Genomic DNA, 25867 nt, shown 5'->3' with positions numbered 1-25867 from the left:
AACTTGGAGCCTCCATGCCTCCTGCAGTTTTGGGGCCCCGGGGGGCCGTTGCCCACTTTGCACAGTTAGTAATTCAGCTTTGCCTTGAACCCCCTGAAGGATCCCTGGGCCCGACTGCCATTGCTCACTCCTGAGCAGACTGTATGGAGCAAAAGTCAATACGCTCATAACAAGGTGGGAAAAAAATTGATCGCAACCTGGAGCAGGTCCCATTCATCACCTCATGTCCAGGACTCGGGGTGGATATGGAAAAGCTGAGCCGTCAAACCCCAGACTGACAAACATCTTCAAACACATTTCGCCTTAGAAGCTTTTTTGTTCGGGGGGTAGGGGTGTAAACAAAGTAATTGTGTAGTTTGGATTGCTCCACCAACAAAGAAAGTGTTCAATATTTCATATCTTGTGCTGTTAAACATTTCAGACAAGGAGAAATTGGAGAAGAGAAATTGTGTGAAATGTGAACCATCTATTTCCCCAAAAAGTGACAGCAGGCTAATGATTTTTCCTCCTGAAACACGAGGCACTGAACTCAAATGAAACTTCCATGTCCTGAAAGAGCCTGAAAATCATTTTTGAGCCACATTAAACACCTGCTTGTTAACAAAAAGGTTACTGTAGGACATACTTTGCAAAGGCAACATTATTCCAATCCTGCATCAGTGATGTAAAGGTGAGGCAAGAGTAACAACCTTTCTAACTTGTGTCTACTAGTCTCAGTTTATGACCTCAGTGTGGACATGAGTTTACATACATATGTTCAGATACACTTACACCTACATATAACCTAGCATATTAATAACATATGAATTAAAGATACACATTAGCCAGTGACTTTCACCTGCAAAATGTCACTCAGATTAACACTGAGCGACCAGGAAGAGACTGGGGCTGAGCGGTGGCTGGTTTTGAGGCTCATGTAACCACTGTTCATACTGTGGAGAGTTTTATTAGTAGACTGTAACTATAAAATGAAAGGATGTTTTGCTGGTTCTCACAGCAGCTGGAGTCTGAGAAAAAATAATTTAATTAATTGGCCCGACTGCCGGCGACTTTTAAGGTGGAACGTTAACTTGTAAAGTTACTCAATGTATGAGCTGATGAGGTGAATCCATCAACACACCTTAAATTTCAATGTGACAACTTTGACCATTACTTTAGTTTTTATTGTCTTCTTGGATGACATATGCTTTTAGTAATGAGTGGATTATGTGGACTGCATATATTCTAATCCTCACTCTGAGAAAAAAAAAAAAGCGTCACAGAGTGTTGTTCCTGAGGGCTACGACAACACTGAACCCCTGAGCTTGCCTGAGAAGGACTAAATGCACAAACCTGCTATTTCTAAATATCCCATGGAGAGAGACTCTCACTGCAGCCTGTTTTATTTTGGTCTGAAAATGTTGGCGTGCAGCCTCGTTCTGTGGACGATAAACGAGGTGCAGACTTCCATCTGTGTCACCAGTAATGAGGAAATACAGTGAGTGCTGGACGGAGCAGTGAGTGACAACAACCTCGCCCACATTTAAGGGTACTGATTGCGGTTGAAACACTAAACAAACCTAGGGTCTAGGTACCATGTCTGAAGGGTTACTTTTGGTTCCAGAGGTACCATACCGAAAGTGTTTGGTGGAAATGGGGCTAAAGTCACCATAAATAGATGCAAAGAAACACAATACAACTACAAAAAGTGGCAAAAACAACCACAAATAGAAACAAAACTACAAAAAGACAAAGAAATTACCTCTCAAAGAGGCAAAACCACCACAAAATCTGTGTCTTGCTACCATGTAGGAGAGGTGGTGGGGCCTTTTGCATATCTGTGCCCAGGGACCCATTGTCTAATGATCCACCCGTGCAAAGAGGTTTAAGTATGAATTTTACAAAAAATTAAAAAACTGACAAATGTAAGAAGAAATCTACCTTTAATTAGAAGCTAAAATATATTTTCCCTTATACCATTCATCATCTTTTGATCTATCATATTAGTCTTTCTAACATTAGGAACTACTGCTTTAGGTTTTTTCTTTTCTTTTTAGGTTAAATTCAGACTTTAGCATTGAACAAAAGTCCCCCAATAACTTGTGAAATATTTTGGACACTAAAATATGTAAAAAAAACCCCAACTTTATAACCTCCCTGTCAGCATCAATTTATTTTACCCACGTGTGCAGTGTGTGATGTATTCTGCAATAAAACAGCATGCTTGTATGAACTGTGTGGGAGCCATCCATACCAAACAGGCCTGAGCAGCAGATGTATTCAGTGCCTGTGCTCCTGCTCGCAGATAAAAAATGGACAGTCACTGTAGCAATTCAAAAGGATGTGTATCTGATGGTTTGTAGCATGCAGCTCACAAAAGCTCCTGAGAGACAGGAGCTCACACACCAGCAGTTTTAAGTGTTAAGTATAAAGTGTGCACACGTATGAGAGAAGAAGGAACCAAAGTTTCAATTAGTTGTAAGTGGGATGAATAATTTAATGAAGTCTTTGCTTCCTTTTTTCTTTTTCCAATGAGGTGAAACTATAGTTGTGCATTAATCTAATTCTTCTAATTACATGACATTTAATAGGAAAAATGATTCTATAAGAACAAACTACAATTACAATTTTGTCAGTCCATTTATAGAGTTTGACATGAGTATAATAAATAGACTTTAATCAGGCAGGATGAAGATAGTGTAGAGCAGGTCAGTGGATTAATCTCACACAAGCTGCAGTTCTGAATTGAAAGGTAGATGGCGCCATTGTTGAGGTACATTTTCTCCAACTCCGTAAGCCAACATCTCTGTATGATGACCTACTGTGTGTGCATGTGAGGAGAAACAGAGGCTTAAGAGGCTGTAGGGTTTATTAAGTGTAAACCGTCCTAACTGTTTGAATAAATCGACATCAGACATACTTGTTACTGAGTACAGCTTTGAACATTCATGAAACAGTAACAAACCCATCGAACAGACAAATTACAGCTTCAAACTGCGAAAATGAAAGTTATTTTTCCCCAGCAGAGAAACCAAAAACTGAATTTAAGGCATAACCTCAACCTAAGCCCGCTAAGTTCCCAAACACATTTCAGTGTAGAAAAAACAGAAGTAGAAAATGGATACACAAATATACAGTCATATAAAATATATACAGCTTATTTCTCACATTATTTATCACAGAGAAACCGTTGTTATGCCTCCAGGCTGTTTTCTCAGCTGTGACAGACTCTAACAGAAGAGCTTTCTTTGTCTGAGCTTGTAAAGTGGTTCATTTATGTCGATAACATTTATTTCCTCAAAGACTGTCACACGGTACAGTATTGAAACAACCTTTCCTCTTGGAGCTTTAGTTGCTGATGTGTAATAATAACAGTTAGTGCTATAGTTTGCGCACAGTGTCCAGACTTTGTGGTTTTGTTCCCTCTCAACAGACTCGGACCAAACAGCCTGCCCGAGGCCTCAGCTGTACCGACTGCTGCGACTGTGACTTCTGCGCCTGGAAGAACTGCGGCTGGAGGAGCGGTACGACCTGCGAAAGAGAGATTACGACGACATTTTATGTAGCAGGCATGAATTGGATACCAACACTTGGCTGAAGGCGGAATGTATCTTAGGCCCTGATCAGACAGAGCGCCTTTAAGCAGCCTGGGGCGGCTTTTTGAAATAGTTTTCAATGAGTAAAGCTTTTTGCTCGCCCATTTTGTGTTGCTGAGTAGCTCATGTTTTTGCACTTCGCATTTTGCAAACTCTAAAAAGCTCTCTGTCTGATCAGAGCCTCACGGTTAAACCCCAATCTAATCTTTCGCCACAGGAAGGAAAAGAGAAAAGGAAGGCTGATGTGAGACCTGCCACCTCGTTGATGTCTCTCAGCGTTCACCAGTGGGAAAAGCGTCTTACCGGGATCGGCGGTCCGAGCTCCTGTAGCTGTCACTTCGCCTGCGCCCTCGTCTCCTGCTCACACTCCGACTCCGACTGGAATAGCTGTCGTAGGAGTCCGACCTGCGTGAACATACAGAGATGACGTTTTAAGGATATCTCCAGAATGGTGTCCGATTCACACAGACTGAGTTTATTACAAATACACTGTGTGCACAGTGAAAAAGATTGATCGGTTATTCCTGCTTCATGCAACTGCAGATAATTAATGACCAAAGATAGGACTGATGTCTTCTAAGGCTGCGACCACCGATTATTTAAATTATTCATTAATCTGCTGATTATTTTCTTGATGAATAGATTTTTGTTTTGGTCTATAAATATCACAAACAATGTTCAACACAATTTCCTAAAGCCCGAGGTGGTGTCTTTTAATAGCTGATTTTATCTGAGATACCCAGAGGAAATTCATTTCACTATAACACAAAACAAAGAAAAGCAAATCTTTACTCTGCTTGAAATAATATTTATCAAAATAGTCAACAGAATAATTGAATATTCACCTACTTGTTTTTATCTCTAATGTCTTCACACAAAAGTGTCTTTCTGCTTGATGTGTGATACTCAGTCTCAATTATTTGCATGACATCATATAAACTGTTTCTAAAAACGCCATAATCATTTGTGAGAACTGGCAGGTGTATAAATATCCTTTCAAACTATCAATTAACACAGCAGCAGTCCACACCTGATTCCTAATTCAATTGTGATTAGCATAAATTTAGATCATAGTTTTTCATTCTGATCATAGTGGATGCTAATTGTGTTTGTATCTTAAGGGAGCTCAGTGACCCCTCACATGAACATTTAAACATTTCACTGTGTGAGTGTCTGTTAGTGCATTAAACAGTTTACAGACCTGGATCTCCGACGGCGAGTATATGAACGACTCCTGGAATTACTTCTACTGTACGTCCGACTGATGGGAGGAGAAAAAAAAGACTTTCAGAGGATACTTCAAGACCAATCAGAATCATCGATAAAATACACAATGGAAGAAAACAGTGTAAAGTCCTGGGAGGGTTGGGTTTACAGTTACAATATTTTTTATTGTTCTTAAAGGAATACTACACCCACAAAATGATTATTTGTATATTAGTTACTCACTCTGTGTTACATTGAATTCGTGAATAAAACAGTTTTTCTCCTGTGCCTCCACAGTAAAAATCCAAAAATGGAGAAAATTCTTGATAAATTTAAATAAAGGTGGGTGCGCATTTAAAAACAGCAAGAATATGACATGGCCATTTACAAACTCTCACACAACTCATACATAACAGGGCTCGACAGTGCGAGCGTTTCACTCGCATCTGCGACTAAAAATAGGTGTGTGCGAACTGTAAAAAATATTTAGGGGCACGTGCGCATAAAAAAAGTGCGAACTGTAAAAAATATTTAGGGGCACGTGCGCATAAAAAAATTAGCCGAAGCAGCCTATATTTTTGTCAATAAAAAAAAGATGATAATCTAACCGCAAATGTTGGAGGAACTCCAGCTGCCTTCCCTCTTCCCCGTGTGACACGGTTATGGGCGGTTTTCCAAGCCACTGTTGGCACAATGAATATTGTGCGCGACGCCAAGGGTAGCGGTGCCGCTTTGTCAGGCGTTGCTGCCCTCTCCATAGACAAACAATGGGACAGCCAGCGCAAAGCGGTTTAACGCCCGGGGTCCACAGGGCACGTCAGCGGCGCGACACGTCTGCAGCGCGAGTCCCGTAGCAGCTTGCCCCCCTGTTAATCACTTACAGCGGCTCCACCGGCAACTGGAGCTGTGCGACAACCCCCGTCTGCCGCGCGACAACTCTCTATTTTAGGATGCTCTTCTATTTTTGTCGCGNGCAAACGGTAAACAACCCCGCTGGTTTCTCTACGTGTCACTTCCGTATGCAGTCAGTGGAGCCCAAATGAATACGCCGCGACGCTACGCTGACGTGACGCTTATGTTTGCAGCCGGTGGAACCCGGGCGTTACAGCTTATCATGTGTAGAGGCCTTTAGGGACCGTTCGCCACGGTACCGCTGCTGGGCAGGGTGGAAACAAAGCCCTTTTCACACAGAGCGCGCAAAGTGCAGACCTCCGCCGACGAACCCATTCATTGTGTATGTGCTACCGCGGCGCAAGAGCGCACCACTCCGAGCTGAGCGGCGCGCGCCGCCAGCCTGCGCTTGAATTGAAATTTTTTTAATTTCACCGCAACACGCTGTGACGACACCTCGGCGCCGTGCGTCCAATAGCAGAGAAGAGCCTTAAGTAGACCCGGAAGCGGTCACCATGGAGCTGTAGCTCCTGAACGAGCCTGTACTCCCCCAAATCCTGTCCTCTGCGCCCTACCCCGCGGTGGCCGCCGTGAAAGCTCTGTGTGAAAGAGGCTTAAGTCCTGCAGAGTTTCAGAGGACCTGGAGAATGTTTTAGGATAGTAATAACATTATATAAGATAATCATATTGCAAAGATAATATATATAAGATAATAACGACAAAATTAAATTGCAGTACTTTTTCAAAACTTGATTTTACCTTTCTGTACATTTTGTATACAAATTCATTAAATAATTTTGCTTGTAAATGTCTATTTGCATCACGTTTATTACAGAAAACACATTATTTGATCAATTAACATTGTGCCCCTAAAGTTCTTTGTGCGCTCCTTACTTTTTCATCTTAGGAGCACATGTGCTCCTTGGGAAAAAAAGTTAGCGTCAAGCCCTGCATAAACACATCTCACATACGGGCAAGGAGTGCACTGGGGCAAGTACATCAGTTCAACTCTGCTGAATGGAAGGAATGAGCAGAGAGATCAGAATGAGAAACGCACGTGTCTGCCCCAGCACACTACTCATATATGAAAGTGTTTTAAACAGTAAGGGCCATACACATGCCGCGTTTTTTGCATTCATAATTCATTGTTTTCAATGTAGACGCATGGCATGCATGCTCAAACGCCAGAGCGAAGCCATTGTGCACGCGTTCCTGAGCCCCTATTTTTTTAGGGTGCGACAGCTGCGCCGAGATAAACCGAGTCCAATTTTTGGAACGCAGCAGCACTTGCAGTTCCAAAACAAAAACAAAGTGTCTGGGAAGTACTGAACATACGACTGGATAAATGAGACTTGGATTACACTGCACGAATTGTGTTAAGGTAAATGCAAGGTGAGTAATTAATATACAAAAAATCATTTTGTTGGTGAAGCATTCCTTTTGGAGTCTACATGGCTGAAATGTAAAATAAAGAGCATGATACTGAACCTCCCAAGCTCCAAAATATTTCACTCTGTGGTTTCCACTAATTTTAGCTAGAAACACTTTGTCACTGGGACCCATCAGGTGTTGCAGCAGATTATTAAATCGGTGTTTCAGTTTGTACCTGTGACTCCTGTAACTTCGATATGTGCTGCTACGAGAGCGCGACCGTCCTCTTCCACGTCTCCTCCGACTCCTGCTGCGGCTCCTAAAAGAATTACGTGGCGTTATAAATTACATTTGATCCGAGCTAGAACAAAAGGTCTGTACTATAGACCCAGAAGCTTCCAGACTAAATGCTTCACATCCATCAAGTTTATCACTTTACAACAATCTTGTCCGAGAAGCCTCTCCAGCATTTAGGAAGATTTACTGATGGTGCCCTCACGCTCTTCATTTCATCAAAGTGCCTTTTGTCTTACCTGGAAGAGTAGCTGGAGCTGCGGGATCGACTCCTGGACCTGCTGTAGGAGTGGGAATAGCCTCTAGAGTGGGACCGGTGACTGGAAACAGAGCGCGACTTCTTCGGGGACCGTGTGTGTGAAGTGCCCTGTGTATTCCCCACAGAGGGGGATCGTTCCTCGCTGGAGCTCTCCTGGTTCCTCGGCCTCTGGTTGAGCCGTGCGGTCTTACGAACCTCATCGAACAGAGATCCTGGTCGGACCCGGCTTTTGCTTTTTATCTCCATTCTCACTCCCTGCGTGTTGGGCGTCTGGTTGTCTTGAAGTTGGATGTTTTTCGTGGCAACAGGTGGCACGTTCACATTCTGTGGAGCTGACATTCCTTTCAAAGGCCTCCATTTGAAATTAATTACAGTGCCAGTGGGTTTGCCAGTGGTTGCTTCATCTTGCAGTCCACCAGCTGTTGTTGTGGAGGTAACAGAAGGCTGTTCTTTGCTATGAGGTAAAGCTTGATCTGTACTTGACGAATCTGTAGACTTTGAGGTAGATTTTAGAGTTAATTCAGGGGCTTTATTATGAAAATCCTCTGTAACTGGAGGTTCTACAATTTCAGCTTCATGCTCTGGGGTACAAATGTCCATATCATCTAATGACTCTTGCTCTTTGACACTGGGTACATTAGCATCGTTCCTGCCAGATGACTGAAGCTGGGGTTCAGAATGTTTTGGATTCTTGTTGATACATTCTTTTGCTCTCTGTTGCGGCCTGTCTTTTTCTTTTACAGGATTCTTGTTTAAAGACGGTACATTTTCATTCATACTGCCTCCACCAGGCTTTTCTTTGACAACTCTACCAGGACTGTGCTTCTCTCGTTTTGATTCATCCTCATCTTCCTCCTCTCCAAACTCCAAAGGAGGCTGCCAGTGAAAAGTCTCTTTGAGCTTCTGATGTTTCCTCTTCGATCTCTTTCCTTTCTCCTTACTGTGATGGGAACCACTTTTGTTCTCACTTCTTCTCTTGTGTTTATGCTTACGTTTGGCCTTCTTCTTGCTCTTGTGCTTCTCGGGCTCTGAAGCCTTCTCAGCACTTTCCTCTGGCTGACCAGAAGCAGCAGCATTGGCAGTGACAGCAGCAATCTTCTGTTCCAGTTCAGCCACTGCCTCCGACGCCTTTCTGGAAGTCTCATTGTCTGATTCTGAACTAGCCTCACCTTCCTCTTTTTCGGATATTGCCATTGTCCTGGTGGTTATATTTTCAGAATCACTTTCTGAATTCCACCCAGTAAATGCAGACAACTTCTTGTCAGGAAATTCACTGGACTGAACGGCTTGTTTCTGCTTTTTTGACAGGGCAGGACTGTTGTTTTGGCTCACTTTATCACTGTCACTATCCCACTCAGACCTGCTATTAAAGCTCTCTGCCGGCATTGAGCTGCCTTTCTCTTTTCTTTTCTCCAAAGAGCCACCTCTACTCGAGACACTGATATCAGGACTACGCTCACAGCCTGCCATCTTCTCTGTTTCTGACTGACCATCTTGACTAACGTACTTATCTAAATCTTTTATCCTCTTCAGAGAGCTGTAGTACTCTTTCCATTCCTTGTCTAATGAATTCTTCTTGGTGCTGCGTGTTTTCTGGGAGTTGTCAGAGTTTGATCTACTGTAGGATGATGACCTGCTGTTATACTGACGAGGCGATCTGGACCTGGACCTACTATAACTTCTGCTCCGTGAGCGACTGTATGAGCGGCTGTAGGATTTGCTCCTGGAGGACCTGCTGCGTGACCGCCCTGCAGGTTTGTGGCTTTCAGAGTCAGCGGACAGACACTTTGGCGTAATGGAAGGCTGACTTTTTTCTGTAACAGCAGCAACCGTTTGTCCAGTTGAGGAGTTGGAGGCTACTTTAGCTTTAATCTCCTGAATTTGGATGTAAGAGGGCTTCCAGGGCTTTTGACCGGGTTTCCAGCGGGAGGGTGGGGGACTGTCGCTCATTGGGATCACGGGGACACTTTCAGGAGCTGGGACATTCGGGAGTCTGGAGACAGGTGTGACTTTGCTCTCTGGAAGCTTCTCGGGCATCCTGGTGTCTGCTTTAGGCTTACTGGCTTTCCTCTTTCTCGGAGATCTGGAAGAGCTCCTCCTTCTGGATGAAGACAAAGACCTAGATCTGTACCTGGATCTTGATCTTGACCTGGATCTAGACCGAGATCGAGAATAGGACTGTGATCTGGATCTAGACAAAGACCGACTTCTGGACCTAGAAAGGCTTCTGGATCTTGAATAAGACCTAGACCTCCCTCTAGATCTGGACTGACTAGATGTGTAGGATCTAGAGTAGGACCGTGAGTCTCTTAAAGACAGTGAGGACCGCCGTCTTCTCCGACTTGACGAATTATGCTGATTTGAAGAGGAGCGGGATGGAGAGCGGGATCTTCTAGACCTTCTTTCTGAAGACACTGATCTTTCACACTCTGACGGGAGAGTCTCTTGAGGTTTATTCTTGGAGCTTTTCTTCTTGCTACGTTTCTGTTTCTTGGCCTTCTTCTTGTGTTTGGCTTTTTTCTTCTCCTTCTTCTGTTGGCGGTGCACACTGGACCTCTCAGAGCTGCGGTCTGAGGAATGTTCTGCCGACCGGGACCATGCAGAGTCACTTCTGTCGTCCCATCTGCTTGAGGAATGGTCATTCAATCTGTTAAGTCAAAAGACGCATGAAGAAAAACAAAGAAAAAAATAGTGTTCTAAGTTAAAAAGTAAAATATTAAGTCCTACTTGTCTCCTTTGCTCCATCTCTCGATGCTCGGTGGTTGATAAACTTTAGTTCTCTTCATTTCTTCTTTCCAGTGTGGTGGAGTTTCACTGCTACCACGTTCTTCCACAGATGCAGAACGCGATTTAGACCTTGTGGGGGTGTGATATCTCTGCAAAAAAAGTGACAATACATTGATATCTAAAACTGCATGCAGAATACATCAAAACTCTTTATGACTCTTAAAGGGACAGTTCACCGTAAAATCAAAACTACATCCTACATCCTACATCATGGTGTGAGTTGCCGAGTGTTAGAGATATTGTCTGCCTTTTTTTTTTTAATATAATGGCACTATGTGGCATTTGGCTTGTGGTGATCAAAGCACCAAAAAATACATCTGAAAAACTCAACAGCAATGTCTCTTTTCAGAAATCACGACCCGGTTACTCAAATCAGAAGAGACAAATCTCTGATCGTAGTTGAGGTCAGCATACCATTGTTCCTCTGCCTTTGATCTTTCGTCCAGACTTGGAGACAGCTGGTTTCTGGTCAGCTGACAGAGATGTTTCTTCTTTCTCAACTCTGAAAAAGATCACATTTCAAAGTAAACACCTACGATAATTACCAAGATGTATACTGTTCAATGTAAAAGCTGAAATATATTTAAAAAAACTGACATCACTGTTTTATCTTCCTGAGATGGCATGTCCCGTCGCAGCAGGAAGCGGTTCTCTGGCACCGGTGGAATTTCCTCCGGTCGGACTACAGGCTTCTCTCTCTTCCCACTCTGCTCCTTCTCTCCCTCCACTTCATTGTCTCCCTCCAGCGCCTCTCTTTCCACAGGACTGCGAGAGCTTCAACAACACGACAATATGCAAAACAATACTTTGTCATGCAAAGAACCAACCTGTCTCTTAGCTCTTAAAGCTGACAGTGAATAATGTCAGTTTGTCTATTTATACTTCGATAAATGGATCAGATGAAATCATCTAAAGGTTCATGTGAATATTTATATAAAGAATGCAAAGATGTGGAAAAAAAAACTACCTTTGCTTGGGGGGAACGTCAATGTTCTCCTTCTTTGATTCCCTACTTTTCTTTTTAGGCCGTTTACTTTTTGAATGTCCCTTGTGCCTGCGATGTTTGTGCTTTTCATCTGATTCACTTTCAGATCCCACTGATGAGGAGAACTCAGAGGATGAGTCATGGGAATTGAGGGACGAGTCAGCAGAATGGGAGGTTCTTTTCCTCTTGCCTTCAAGTACTAAAGCAAGAAACATAATGGCATGTATGTCATTCCATTAAAAAAGTAAGGAAGAAGAAAAGTTCAAATGCCAGGAGTCATTTTCAGGGTGGTGTAACACTATAACAACTATGGCTTTGTTTAATTCTTGTCGGTATGCTGAGAGCAGGCCTGGCAGAGTCAGGTGGGCAGATGCCAACTGAACTTCACAGAGATCACCTCGCTGATCCTCATTAAACTGAAGATCAGGTTACACGCCTCATAGCTAATGCCAGTGGGGGGAAAATGCTGGCATCAAAATGCCAACCTCTTACAGAATGAGCACAAAATATAACCCACTTACAAACACAGGCAACACACGTTATTTCCCACAGGAGACCAAAGAGAAAACAAAAAGGTGTAAGCTTATGTACACATCACTAAAATAATAATGGATAATATCTATTATAAGCCTTTGTACTAAAGTTGGTGTAGGCAGTTTTATTCTGGCATCATTGGGCAAAAATCCCATATTAACCTTTGCGCATATTGTAATTCAAGTGGTCTGAGAGAACATTAGACTTCTGCACCTCCTTTTGGTTCTGTTTACAAGCGTTCTAGCCCGTGGCAGAAGACTTTGGCCAATCACAGGTCATTTCAGAGAGAAGGGATTTTTATTGGCTGTTGTACAAATGCAGATATGCGTGCACATCTTTATAGTGAAAGCCTGATTTAATGGCGGGAAATCTTGCACCGAAAGTTGATGTGCAGCATTGGCAACAACTACTGACACTGCAAAACAACCCAAAAAAGAAATATGGACTTAACAAAAAGAGAGTCTAAAAGAGTTTGACAATAAAGGAAATAAAACACGTCAATATCGGCAAAAGCGGGCAGCAGCTCTGGAGACTGACAGTCAGTGGGCTGCTGTAGCAACTTGAATACAGCCAGCGCCGGCTGTGTGATCCTAGACTGCTCCGACTACCCACTGGATCAGCAAACTTTCTGTTGCTGCTGTTACACAGGTTAGACCAAATCAAGGTTCCCACACTTTTTCATGGATAAAACTTCAAAACCTTTCCATGACTTTCCCATAATCAAGACTTCTTTTTTCCTTGTCCCACTTGCCTGGTGTTTTTCAAACATATCAGATTCAAACTCTATTTCAGCTAGCTGGCATAAATGGAAGGAGAGATGGATTACAGGAAGAAAATAAAGAAGCATGTGTGGTGGTAAACAAAATGTCACACATCAATACATAGTAAAACTAAAGTTATGTTGACAGCTAAAGAAAATAGATTTGCTGTTGCGTTACTGTAACACTTCCATGCAACATAATTCCCTGACTTTTCCAAGACTTTGAATGATTTTTACTAATTCCATGACTCTTCCAGGCATGAAAAATGTGAAAATGATATTCCATGACCTTTCCAGGTTTTCCATGACCGTAAGAACCCTGCCCAGTGCTGCTGTAGGACACCTGCCAACTGTAACACAAGCACTTGGGTTTACACACTGGCTGAACTTGAGCTGCTATAGCTGCTGACTGAATGTCCGTCTCCGGAGGTGCTGCCCAGTCCCCTCTTGGCAAAGTTGTCTATAATGGTGGAGAGTGAGGCAGAAGGTCTATGGGGTGGGCTAGCTAGTGAATTCTTGTCTCATTTCTGGTTAGGGTTAGGGTTAGGAAAAGTTGTTACATACACCAAAGATTATACTCCTACTACACTAACTGGTCGGCAATATATCAAATCTACAAAGACTTGAACTGGAGATGTTTATATCAGCTGCGGGTCAAAATTAAAAGGCCAAGTCTGTTTCTGTCAAAAAAATCCCATGAAAAGACCAAAACCAACAACACACTGATGAACAAGTGCTTGCTTATGTATCCAGAGCCTGATGTAGCTTATTCCTCTGAGCTCCATTGTTGTCCAAAAACGATTAAAAACACATAAATGAGATGCACTGTTTTAATTAGTGGCTGAAAATAGTCCCCATGTACTCCTGCTTAAGTGGTATTTACGAAAAACTGCTGTGACCAGCTGTTTTAAGGAATTAAGTAGAAATTACTGAGCCTTTTGTTAAAATTAAACAATGTTTTTTGTGACCCCTTTATTGAGTTTTATGTATTTAGTAAGAGTGAGCTGGGGACTGAGCGCCAATCGCAGGATAGAGAAGACTGATTTCTGCCTTTTCACTGGATTTGTTAACAATAAAAATATATATAGAATAAAAAAAGACGACGTAGGTCACTTTACAAAACTTACCATCATTAGCGGACTTGGTGATAAGTTGTCCGCAGTCCATCACTCTTACATCAGCGTAAGGTCTGCTGGCTGAATCAGTCTTTAACCCCTCGATCTTCTTTATCACCTCAAAGCCGGAGATGACCACACCGAAGACGACATGGACTCTGCACAGAGGCAAATAAGATCGATGCTTGTTACAACTCTACAAAAAAGCCTTAGTTAGAACCGTTTTATTTCAGAAGAGAGATTCCTGTATTGTTTTCTCTGTGCTCTTTTCACTGGCTTCAGGTGGACGAGGCTCAGTTAGGAAAAAGGTGATCTCATATACAAGGGACGCAAGATATTTGGATTTTTGACGATATTTTCCAACTCATTTTGGCTGATTCCCAATGCTGATATATGCTCATATTTTTTTCCACCTTAGTGCAGAGAACATCAAGTCTCTCCTGTATTGAAATTACTGAATTTTCAAAATGTATACATTTACTAAGCAAACTAAGAGTCTTGGATGATACTCTCTTTGACACAATCCTGACAACAGCTTCAAAACTGGGCAATTTTCACCTATTTTGATTAAGTCACATAATTATAGCGTCATCTTATGGTCTGTCATATCGGCACAAATGTTCATTTTGGGCCGATGCCGGTATTTCATTTTAAAGCCTTTATCTGCCGATACTAATAATGTGCCGATATTATCGTGCACCCCTCAGGATTTAGCTGCATTTGAATCAAATGCCAAAGTGAAATTAGATGTTACCCATCGAGATGAGGCGCCATCTTGGTTGTGCTGTTTGTCGAAAATCCAGCAAAGAAGCCAGGGAGGGTCAACCAACAGCAGTGGTGGGGTCATGAGAAAAGGAGAAAGAGGAGAAAACGAATGAGAATAAATAGTAACTTCAACAAAGTGCCGGTGCTACTGTACCACAGGAAAAGTCTCAAAACAGGTACAGAATTTGTCAGACCACCAGTTTAATGATATTTGTCTGCAAATCAATTTAGAAAACACTCATAATTTGGGCTGTTGAATTAAAAACAGCCAGGAGCAGGCAATATAAACCCTGAACAACAGAGTGTGGGCAATTATATAAAGAAGACAGCCAGTGTACATTTCCTCTTTTATGTTTCAAGTGTTTACTCATTTCTTTACTTGTGGTGACAACCTGTTTTAGTGATAAAGGAAGTTTACAAAGCCAAATAACCTCAAGCTATTTGTGAATGGTTTTCCAAACATATCCAAAATAAACACTCTGGAGAAGACTTGAAAGTACAAACTAGTGAATGATAAATACAGTCAGGAGAGAGAGAAACACAGCCTTGGAGACACATTACCTTGGAAGAGCAGGATGCTAGAGTTTCTGTAAATTTTACACAAAAACGGCAAGAGAAAAAATGTAACACATTTGTAGGTAAAATAAAGAATGAATCCATGTTTCTCTGCACTTTGAAAATCTATCTGCACACAGAGACGGGTTGTTGACAAATTCTACAGTTTCAACAGGGACAGAAAGCAAATGAACAATTTACGTGACCTGTCAGTTAAATGGTATAGTTAATAAAAGGTGCAGAGTGATTTGATTTACTTAATGCTGCTCACATGAAAAACTGTGAACCGTTGGTGTCCTTCCCACGATTGGCCATCGACAGCAGGAAGGCTCTGTCGTGTTTGAGAGTGAAGTTCTCATCTGTTAGAAGCAGAGAAAGAGGGATCGAAGTCTCAGAGCGTGTTCTCTGTTACACAACAGCGGAAATATTCAGGGAAGAACAGGACAAAAGTGGAACAGGATCATTTAAATCCACCAAACCTAATCATTGCCTCACCAACCAGTCCTTCCTTAAAGGCACAGTTTTATAAAGGCTGTTCTTATTGTTACGTCTGATACTTTTTAGAAGTACCAAACTGGTTTTGTATGATTAACTACAACCTACAAATCACATATATTTTACATTATTCTGACCTGGTTTCAAATAATATTGTATTGGTTTACATTCACTTTAAAAGGTAAGTCCAGTTTCTTCAACCCAGACTCTATTTTTCTACGTTATTCAATATAAGTGACTAAAGGAAACAACAATTTTTGAAAGTGGTCCAGTATTGGGCGAGAGGGCTGCAGTCTACAGCGTCGAAACATGCTGCAATGTAACCACTCGTGGCAGGTTCATACCGTCAATTTACGTCAAATTCTAGTGCTTGTTTTTGCCACTGACAGACTCAGATTGTTGTTCTAAGTGTCTGACAACATTCTGACTCCATTTAAATAAAAAGCATTTTTAGCATGTATAAAGGCAGCATATTTTCACATATAACTGGGTGAATTAAGGGTTTATTTCAACCAAACCGGGGTGGTAATTGTTGGAAGAGTAGAAAAACAAACCAAGACGGCTTTTGTGAATTTCAGTATGTCTCTGTCAACTTTGAATAAATTGTGTTTTATGATGATAAAATTACAGTTTGTTTAAATGGAGTCTGGTAGGTTTGGCAATAGGGAATTCGGGGCTATTGCTGATTCAACAAAAAGGATCTTATAAAATGTTTGCTTGACTCCTGTCCACCCTTTTGCACCCTGACGGAGACCTTAGGGTCGAAACCAGTCTGTGTTTTAATGTAAGCAGCCATGTTTGAAATAAAGGCTTTTTAACTAAATTCAAATGCATCTGTCCCTGCTCCACGCATGAGTGCCTGAAGTTCATTTTTTCTTCAAGAGCACCTGCGTTTTTTCTTGAGTATCACATGATAAAGACGGTCGTCGAACACACTACTATCTCGTTCATTAAGTATCTTACTCTTCAACAAATATCTCTGTCTCTATCTCTGTAGGGAACCTTTCCAGTAGCTGTTGACACTTAAAAGTAGGGATGCACCGAATATTCGGTAACCGAATATATTTGGCCGAATATTGCAAAAAAAACACACATTCGGTATTCGGTGGAATAAGTTAAAAGCAAGGCTGAATAATAGTGGCGTGTTTTGATAACGCAATCAAACAGCGTGCCGTGACGGGCGGAGTATAATGTTGGCAGTGTGGCAATCCGCCCGTCACCGCACTCGCATTTGCGACTAAAAATAGTTTTGAGCGAGCAAAATAGGCTTAAATCATTCAGCACGCTGTGCGAGCAGCCTACAGATTTCANTCCAATAATATCCTCTTCTTGGCTTCATGACTGCCCAGATGTACCTGAACAGCCGAGCCAGTCGAACACAGGTATGTGATGTGTCAGAGGAGAAACGAGCCGTTCACGGCCCACAAACCTCACCGCACTTTAGGGACTGTTCTTTACTTATGAAGGGACTTGTCAGGAGAGGAGGGTGGCTGGTTGATTCTTATTTTATTTATTTTTTTAATTTTGATCCCCCCTATCTTCATCACTGATTGATAATGTTTTTGAAGTATGAATAAGTCAATAAGCAATTTATTCCATTGAAATATCAGTGATGTATTATATAGAAAAGTGATTTATCTTTTTATAAATGACAAAAGGCACATCTGCCTCATTTTCGCTGTGGTATCGTGATACTACTTAGAACCATGATATTTTCATTGGTATCGTACAGTGGGTCCCAATTTTGGTATCCTGACAACACTAATCTGGAGGGGGTTCATCTGCAAAAACTAACGAAAAACTAAACAACAATATTCGGTTTTCGGTACTTGGTATTCGGCCAAGCGTTTAATATTATTCGGCTTAGGCCACAAATTTTCACTGCGGTGCATCCCTACTTAAAATGACAATCCAAGCCTGTCAGTGGCATAAGCATGCACTTTTAGTGGATGTAAACTGGTGCAAAAATGCACCGAATGCTTAAATTGTAGCCCGTTTCGCGACGACCATCTGCTGTGCTCTCCTTCAATACTGGACCACTTTAAAAAAAACTGTTGTTCTCATGAGTCATTTAGTCACAAAAACACAGCAAAATAGGGTCCAGGTTGAAAAATACCAAACTCGCCCTTCAGCATGCTTTGGGAGGCAACTTGCTTAGACTTGAAACTTGCTTGAGACAGATATCCATCTATTCCCTTTCTTCTCATCAAAGTTACATTCTCAATGATTGTTGGTTCACAGAGAGTCAAGTAGCTTTTTGGAAACAGCTAATGTATCAAGAGTTCTGCTGTCAAAAAAAAAAAAAAAGCATAAGACAATCAAGAGAAAAATAGCGTTTGTAAAATAAAAGCTGTGCACACAAGCGTCTGACAGTTATGTAATTTGGACCAAAACAAGGCAACTAGATGTTGAAGCACCTGTCTAAAGCAAGTTTGACGTCTGCTGAAGATGATTTTCATAGCACAGTAAACCAAACATATTGAACACTTTGGTTCACAGTGATGTAGGGTATAGCCAATTCAATAATTGTGAAAATCCACAGGAGGACAGAAAGGTAAATGCAGATAGTTACTGGGCTACATATGGAATAAAAGCTACCAGTCATAAATATTAGTAAATCCCAATGCCTAAATCTTTATTTTATCTACATATATTATATCCATGTTGCAAGGCTTAATATCTTACTTCCACTGTGGTACTCTGAGTCTTCATATTTAGCAGAGAAACCTGCAGCCTATATCCGACCGCATGTCGTAGCAGTCATGTAGCTATAAATATCACATATGCAACATAAAAAGTAATTTGAGCAGCCCGAGGCTTTAGGAGTGGTGGTAGCTGTCTGAACAGAAAATCCTTTCAACATCCCTTCAGTACAAATTTGCATCTGCACCATTGCAAACATTTGCACTGCTCTGACTGACAGAGGAAGGTGGTGGGGACAATGTTGACATGGTGTTACTGAGCTGTGTACATCTCTTACCTTCTCATTTTGCAAAAGACCACTCTATAAATAAAAGAATATTTTGAAAATTTTAGGCAGGAAGATTGTAGCTTTCAGTTAAAGAGAATACCTACTCTCCATGCTGATTTAATAAAGCCCACTACTGTTACTAAATAGAAGACAGCACTACACAATGGAAAAGTGAAGGTCAACCGAGTCATACATACAAGAAACCCACTATTACCTCAGTAGTCACATGCAACATTATGCTCATGCAAAAGTAGCTACGCTGCATTTAGATCAACATTCATGAGACTTCAACACTGTTTATTAGATAATTTGACATTCCCATTACCTTCAAAGTAGCCACCATATATGGACTCTCCTCCTCTTCCATTTCCTGCAGAGATTAACACAATTAAATAACTAAGCTAAATACAAAACTTTACAGAAAAAGTGCTGTCTCATAACCATTTTGGACTAAGATAGTGATTAATGTGTGTTTATAGGACACATTTTTTGAGTGGCTGCCACTTTCAGGAAACAGTGTGGTCACCTGGATTCCTGCCATAAACATACTGGCACTTTGAGGAGACGAATAGTGTCTGTTTACATCAGTTTTTGTTGTTACTGTAACTCACTGTTAGCTGGCAAACAATTCAAAGCATCACCATTAATGGAATACATTTTGTACCTTAGGGTGCTCTCACATCTAACCTGTTCAGTTGGGTTAAAACAAACTCACTATTGATAGTAATAAATCCATCAGCTGACTGTGAGATCTGTCTGGGATCTTATAATTGATCTGTAAAAGGTGTTTTTGCATCGGCCACTATAGCTAAAACGCACATTTTTTTTAATGTGAAACTGCTTTATCCAATGTTTTTACCCATTTAAATCACCAAGTCCATTTTGAAGAGGAAGAGACCTCTGCGGATAATTCAGCTCCCTGTAAAAAGCTCCTGAACATTTAACACCAAAGGAATTCTCAGAGTTCACACATGGCACATAACGAGATGTTTCAGCTGGTTGCAGTCTGCAGTCGTCACCACTAAATGCCACTAAGTCCTATACAAAGTGTGTGACAGCAATGCCACAGCAATAAGCCCCAAACCTTTACTGTACGTCTTATTTTCATCCTGTCTCTACCTGTTAGTCATTATCTGTGACCCACGATTTGCAATCTAAAAATAGCTATTAATGATGCTTATAATCAGTTATTTCTTCATGAAGCTTTTTGTGACGCCAAAGAACATAGATATACACATCAGGAGTATTGAAGTTCTGCACAAACTGTCAGTCACCAGAACTTTATTCCCCCAAGTGGGTCCTGATGTTGTAGGATCAATCAACGAGTTACCTGCCAGTCACCAGAATTTGATTTACCCATGATTTCCTGATGTTGCAGGATGACAACTGCCAAAACTGCCCAATCACCGAGTTACCTGTCAGTCCATAGTATCTCACGATTACTCCTCTGTTCATTTGTAAAAAGTCAGAATGAACAGGAACTGGACCAGAACTAAAATGCAACAGTGGTCCTGACCACATGAACCGAACTACAGGTGTGAAAGCACCCTGAGAGAGCATTTAATTCTTCCTTAAAGAAACAAAGCATCTTTTTTCCTCAGCAGCTCTGTTGCTTTCACTGGATTTTCCATAAAAATAAAACCAGCACTGTGACTTCATCCAGACAATCTGATTAAACACACACTTTTAAAAGTAACTGAGGTTGTACGTTCGACGTTATTACCTTCGGTGAAGTCGCCACCCTGGACCATAAAGTTCTTTACAACTCTGTGAAATGTGGAGCCTTTGTAGCACAGCTTTTTCCCTGTGACTTTGCCAGTTCCCTTTTCACCTGTAATGACATAAATGTTACCTGAGCTCTCATCCAACACAAAACATTCAACAGATTACTACAACTATATACCATACTGTGACTATATGAAGTGCTTTTCCATATACCAGATGCTTTTAGGTGTGAAGAAATGTTTGTCTTCAATGTTGCCACATGGGGTTTTATTCTTAACAAGGGGATAAAACCACAGTTTGGGGAATGAGGGTTTCAGCAGTCTGGATGCCTCTGTTCAGGCATCCTGTTGTTAATACAGGATGGCAAAATTCATTAGGGAATCTTCCCCTGGCGTGATACCAGCAGGGGACAGACTATGGGCTCAAAGCCATTACCCCCTGGATTCCCCTTCCCCTAGGGTGAAAGCAGATGTGTATGCAGCGTTTTCATTAGATGTGTTGATGTGTTTAAGAGTGCTTTCAGAGGACAGAGGGCTGGCTGTTCAGACGGGCAGCTTAGGTTGCTAATCTTCTAGTATTTTGCTTCACTGACTTCAGCATTGTTCCAAGGGTTTGGTTTCCTATGGTGTGAGCCGATCCCCTCCTAAAAGGACACATTAGAAACTTTGAGAAAGCCACAGCAGACTGCCCTGCTGAGCTGTGTACATCACTGTGCTATGTTGTGTCTGCGTGTCCAGGAAAAGGAACAGTCTAACCAGCCGTCTCCCGTGTCTGCCCTTGCCAGCATCACATTCCCGTTGGCCAGGTGGGGTGAAAAATGAGAGGGAGGATCGATCTGCAGTCTGTTTGCAGATTTATGGCTATCTCCAGGCAGACCGCCGCCACGACAGTACACTGTGTTCTACTTGGTGGGATGAAATATCTAGGGAGGCCGACCAGGACCCCTCTATGCATCCAGTCACTCCATCTGTCACTGGACAATTTATACTACAGCCATAGCTCCTTTCCTAAAAATATCAGATGACCAAAGAGGGGTGTGTCGTGTGGAAATGTGGCGATTATTCATTATTTATTCATCTGCTTATTATGTTTATTTTTATGACAAAGTCAGCATGTACCCTGGCCACTTGAGCCACCAGTAAATCCCCCAATGTCTCTCTTTTTATTGGGGATATCAACAACACAACTGTTATGCTATGCAGTTATCAGCGGTACTTCTGGGATATGCAAACAGAGCGGTTTCAGGTTACACTCTCAAACAGGTTCCTTTTCTTTTTCTGGCTTTTTGAAACACAAATATTTGGTTATACAAAGCAGGAAATGTTGCACAAGCATAATAATGAGTAAAACATGCCCTTGGGTGAATATTACTCACCAGTGCACAAACAGAGGAAGTTTTTGCTTGTCTTGGGACAAACATCTGAAAAAAGTTGAAAGACTATTCGCCCAACTGTAAAACAGAGAAAAAGAGAGAAAAATATATTAGCTCACTTAGTTCAAATATATAGTATATTTATATAGTTATAGTGGCCATTTTAACATGCCCAAGTTCCTAGGCCACTTAGTCTGCAAGGTATCCCAGTTTTACCTCATGTTCCACTTTCTTTATTGTGAAGACCCGAAATACTAACAAAAGGGAAAACTTGAATATGGTTCTTTTGAGATTACAAATATGGCAGGTGAACTGACCCCGTACACAGACACAGCTGTGCTCCATTGACTCTAATGCAATCATTTCAGATTTCCTTCATTTTCAGGCTGGTGGATCTGGAGCTAAATGTTGTGCCTGGGGCACGTCTTGTATTAATGATACTCATTACCTGGAGAGGTTGGAAAAAGATACACGTTTCCTCCCTGTTCCAAACCAAAACCAAACCCTGAAACGTGTAGGGTTAGCTAGCTAGCTACTGAAGATATAGCCTACTGAATGTATACACATGCTGCNCACGTCGTGTATTAATGATACTCATTACCTGGAGAGGTTGGAAAAAGATACACGTTTCCTCCCTGTTCCAAAACCAAAACCAAACCCTGAAACGTGTAGGGTTAGCTAGCTAGCTACTGAAGATATAGCCTACTGAATGTATACACATGCTGCTTTTGCTTTTTAATGATTATAACAGTGAAACAAAGACCGGCCCTGCTGTACAGGAACCAGTGAAGGGAAGCAGGGAAACTTTGCTGATATTCAACCAGCTGTGTGTCATCGCAGTGTGCGCAGGTGAACGTTGTTTGACTTGCCCTGAGATCCCTGCCCATCCGGCAGTGGGGGTGCAGGTGCTGGCAGTGGCATGAATGCGAAGCCAAACAACGTTCATCTGCACACACTGTGATGCCACACAGCTGGTTCAATATCAGTGAAGTTTCCCTTTATATTCATTGTCTCCTGTGGCGATCAGCAGTGATGTGGTGGTTCACTTTTACACTGTGATCTGTAGCCTATAGTTCCGCTTTCGCTTCTAACTATCTTTGTCTTTTTAACCTGTTGTTGCTGCTGAGTCAGTTTGACATCCTGGATATATCCTTCAAATACAGACTGTAGACCCCTCTGTCTGCTTCTCTCTGGAATCATTATCTAATTTTTCCACAAACATGATGATATTTCTTCAGGGAGTGCAGTTAGTTACAGTGTGGGCTCCATGCTTACNTTGTCTTTTTAACCTGTTGTTGCTGCTGAGTCAGTTTGACATCCTGGATATATCCTTCAAACACAGACTGTAGACCTGTCTGCCTCTCTCTGGAATCACTATCTAATTTTTCCACAAACATGATAATATTTCTTCAGGGAGTGCAGTTAGTTACAGTGTGGGCTCCATGCTTACTCTGACAGCTTGTCACAAAGGGGCGGGGTTTAGTAAAAGGTAATTTCCTTGTTACTTAGGTCTTGCCTGGTCCACTACCAACTTGATGTCCTGTTCCCATATGTTCTCACATATTGCACACTATTCCACTCTATAACACTGTTAACTAAGCATACTTCACATCATCTTCTGAGCGCAACATTGTACCACTCTCTTTTTGCCATGCGCACTTACAAAAAACAATGAAATAGGACAAGGATGCAATTAAGAGTTACAAGAAGCCCAAATGTTACCACACTGCACACTTTTAATTGGCTTCTAACAATTAGACGGATCCTGTGGTGAAGCTCAGACCCTATAGAAACTTTTCCATAGCTAGGAGCAAATCTGAAACTATTCTTACGAGCCTGATGGGGAGTTGCTGTCACTCCCTTTCCAAACATGAGTTAATTACAATTATTTAGCCTAAAGCCACTAAACTGGTCTTCACATTCACATCAGCTGCACATAGTTCCTGCTTCAAAAGTGCATTATGCTAATAATTTCTCAGACCTTGACAGCAATACATTCATTCAGTACAGAAAACTGGTATGCCACTGGGTCTTTCACTTTCATTTTGTACAACCAAATGGAAATATATCATGCAAAAGCTCCAATACTACTAAAACACGCACTTTAAACATCTTTACTGATGTCAGTTCAAAGTAATTGGCCATAAAAGTGATCTGAGACTTTCTAAGTGTCCAACTAATTCTCCTACCTGTGAAGTAATTTTAAATTCTCTTACCTGGCTCCCGGTTGAGCTCCACATCAAAGTAACACTGAGGGCGGTCTTTCACCCCCATTGTGATCAAAGTCCGGGTGACCTAAAATGCAGAAAGAGTGCAAAAAAAGCTAAGCAGGAAAAATAATAAGATTCCCTTCACTTGAAGATGCGGCAAGCTTCTGAAGTGTACACCAACAAAGTACGGCATATTTGGAAGTGTTGGAAAACAACGTAAGGAGACGAGAAGACATCGAGGGAGGATAGAAACAGAAAGAGGAGGAGAGAGAATGATGGGAGGGGAGTGAGCGAGAAGTCTATGGGGAAATGTACTGCTATGCAAATCCGAGCTGAGCACAGCACAACTTCCTCACTGTATATTTTAACTCTGAATCGACTGTCAACATGGATATCACTGTGACAGTGAAGGGTCAAAAACTGCTGCTACTACTGAGCCTGTGGGAGCAGATTTGAATTCATCTTCAAGGTGGTTCAGTTGCTTTTTGGTTTGATTATGCGAACAAGTAGTCACAGCAACAAGCAAACAACAATAACATTACCTTATAATGTTTGCCATTGTCAAATGATTGGGAAATCATGACACCAAAACCCTGCCTCAACCTGTTCAATGTCAGTGCTCCTCTCGTGTTGCACAAAGAGACAATGAGTTGATGTTACTTAAAACTACGAACCAGTATTCAGTGTGGTAGCAGCTTGTGTGTGCAAATCACATATTAAAACTAACACGTCTGCCTTGCCAGACGTTGCTTTGTTGGCAAAGTGCAAGACTACAAGAAAGCAGAGCGTCCAATAATCTGTCAGCAATGTCTGGATTTATTAAAAGCTTAATGTTCTCGTAATTTGCACGATACAGGCTACATATTGTTAAGAAAATGCTGAGTCACTCTGCAGACAGGTAATAATTATCACTTCACATGGTGTTAATGTGTGTTGTGGGGGCAGCGGTGTAATAAGGGGGACACCAGCAAGCATTATTCTAATTTCAGGCTACTGATAGTAGCAAACCACAAGGAAAGAGATGTGGCTTTCATGTACCAAGCAAGTCCTGGAGTACAGTTAGAAAGAAGACTATCCTACAGCTTAATTTGTTGAGTGTGTGAGCAGACTTTAATGTCAAACAAATTAATAAACAGAAGAGTATGTTACTTTGCATCTAATAATCAAAAAGAAACTGCAAGAGTGCAGCTATATCATACTGCATTCACAAATCAAACGAATGAAAATGTTGACAGGAATCCACTATATAAATAGCCATCGTCATATCATGTTTCAAGCCATGAATGTGTTTGATGTGCTGGGAATGGTATTGTCAGATTGTAAAACTTCCCTGCTAAATCCAGACAGCAATAATCAACAACAGTCTCAACTGTGCAAGTCTTCTAAAGTATTAAATTGCATCACATAAGCTGTAATATGAGCTTCATGTCCTACAAGTAATGGAAACACAGTGGCTGATACATTATTTAAGGCAATCATAATATAATGCACCACAAATATTGTCGATCCAGACCAGGAACAGACTCGCCATTTATCTGTTAACATAGACCACCAATGTCCACATTCATGTTTTGATCATAACGACAAGGACACGCTATATTTGGAGCCATGTTTCAACAGCAGAACAGCAAATATTGATGCGCTACTTAGCTAACGACGACTGACGTTATCACAACTGTTAGCGCTTCCAAAATGGTTGAGCTAACGGCTAACGCTGGTAGCTAGCTGAAGTTAGCTAAAGTTAGCCAGCTTCCGTTAGATTCTCCCAGCCGCAATTACCATTCACATTTAACGTAACGAAAATAAAAATAAAGGTTACCCAAATGTGCAAATAACACAGCGTTACTAACCTTAGTACAGTAGCTAGCCAGACAATTAGCTAGTCACTGCCGGGTCGACAATTAGCATACGCTAACTTCACTTCTCGGTCCTTACGCGTAGCACAAACTCCTGGTAAACAGTGTTTTTTGTCCCTCCCGCCTTCCGTAGAAGATTTG

The 25867-nt window shown here is 41.6% G+C and overlaps 1 protein-coding gene across 5 annotated transcripts; it reads right to left on the bottom strand.

Moving 5' to 3' along the window:
* Positions 1-2830: 2830 nt before the first annotated feature.
* nktr (natural killer cell triggering receptor) lies at positions 2831-25867 on the bottom strand. 5 transcript variants are annotated; one of them, XM_050056168.1, is made up of 17 exons: positions 25721-25867; positions 23877-23955; positions 21664-21738; positions 20287-20394; positions 18889-18933; positions 15369-15456; positions 14532-14561; positions 13790-13935; positions 11351-11567; positions 10981-11157; positions 10798-10885; positions 10324-10472; positions 7577-10243; positions 7279-7362; positions 4777-4836; positions 3879-3980; positions 2831-3510 (listed from the first exon to the last, which is right to left on the bottom strand). In XM_050056168.1, the coding sequence occupies exons 2-17, from the start codon at positions 23932-23934 to the stop codon at positions 3441-3443; spliced, it is 4164 nt and encodes a 1387-aa protein (XP_049912125.1). In that variant the 5' UTR covers positions 23935-23955; positions 25721-25867; the 3' UTR covers positions 2831-3440. The 5 variants fall into 5 exon arrangements, with proteins under 5 accessions (XP_049912125.1, XP_049912126.1, XP_049912127.1 ...); XM_050056169.1 differs by having other exon boundaries at positions 7577-10219; XM_050056170.1 differs by lacking the exons at positions 21664-21738; positions 23877-23955; positions 25721-25867 and adding an exon at positions 18573-18596 and having other exon boundaries at positions 20287-20357.

This window comes from Epinephelus moara, chromosome 11 (assembly GCF_006386435.1).
Source record: "Epinephelus moara isolate mb chromosome 11, YSFRI_EMoa_1.0, whole genome shotgun sequence".
Classification (NCBI taxonomy): Eukaryota; Metazoa; Chordata; class Actinopteri; order Perciformes; family Serranidae; genus Epinephelus; species Epinephelus moara.
The sequence above is the reverse complement of the archived record's forward strand: the minus strand, read 5'-3'. Positions and strand labels throughout refer to the sequence as shown.

Bases quoted from the DNA above. Each gene is read 5' to 3' on its own strand.
- nktr (XM_050056168.1), bottom strand. From the start codon at position 23,934: ATGGGGGTGAAAGACCGCCCTCAGTGTTACTTTGATGTGGAGCTCAAC. The intron at 20,395-21,663 runs GTGAGTAATATT...ATGTCATTACAG, and splicing joins CTTCCTCTGTTTGTGCACTG to GTGAAAAGGGAACTGGCAAA. The intron at 10,244-10,323 runs GTAGGACTTAAT...TTGACTTAACAG, and splicing joins AGATGGAGCAAAGGAGACAA to ATTGAATGACCATTCCTCAA.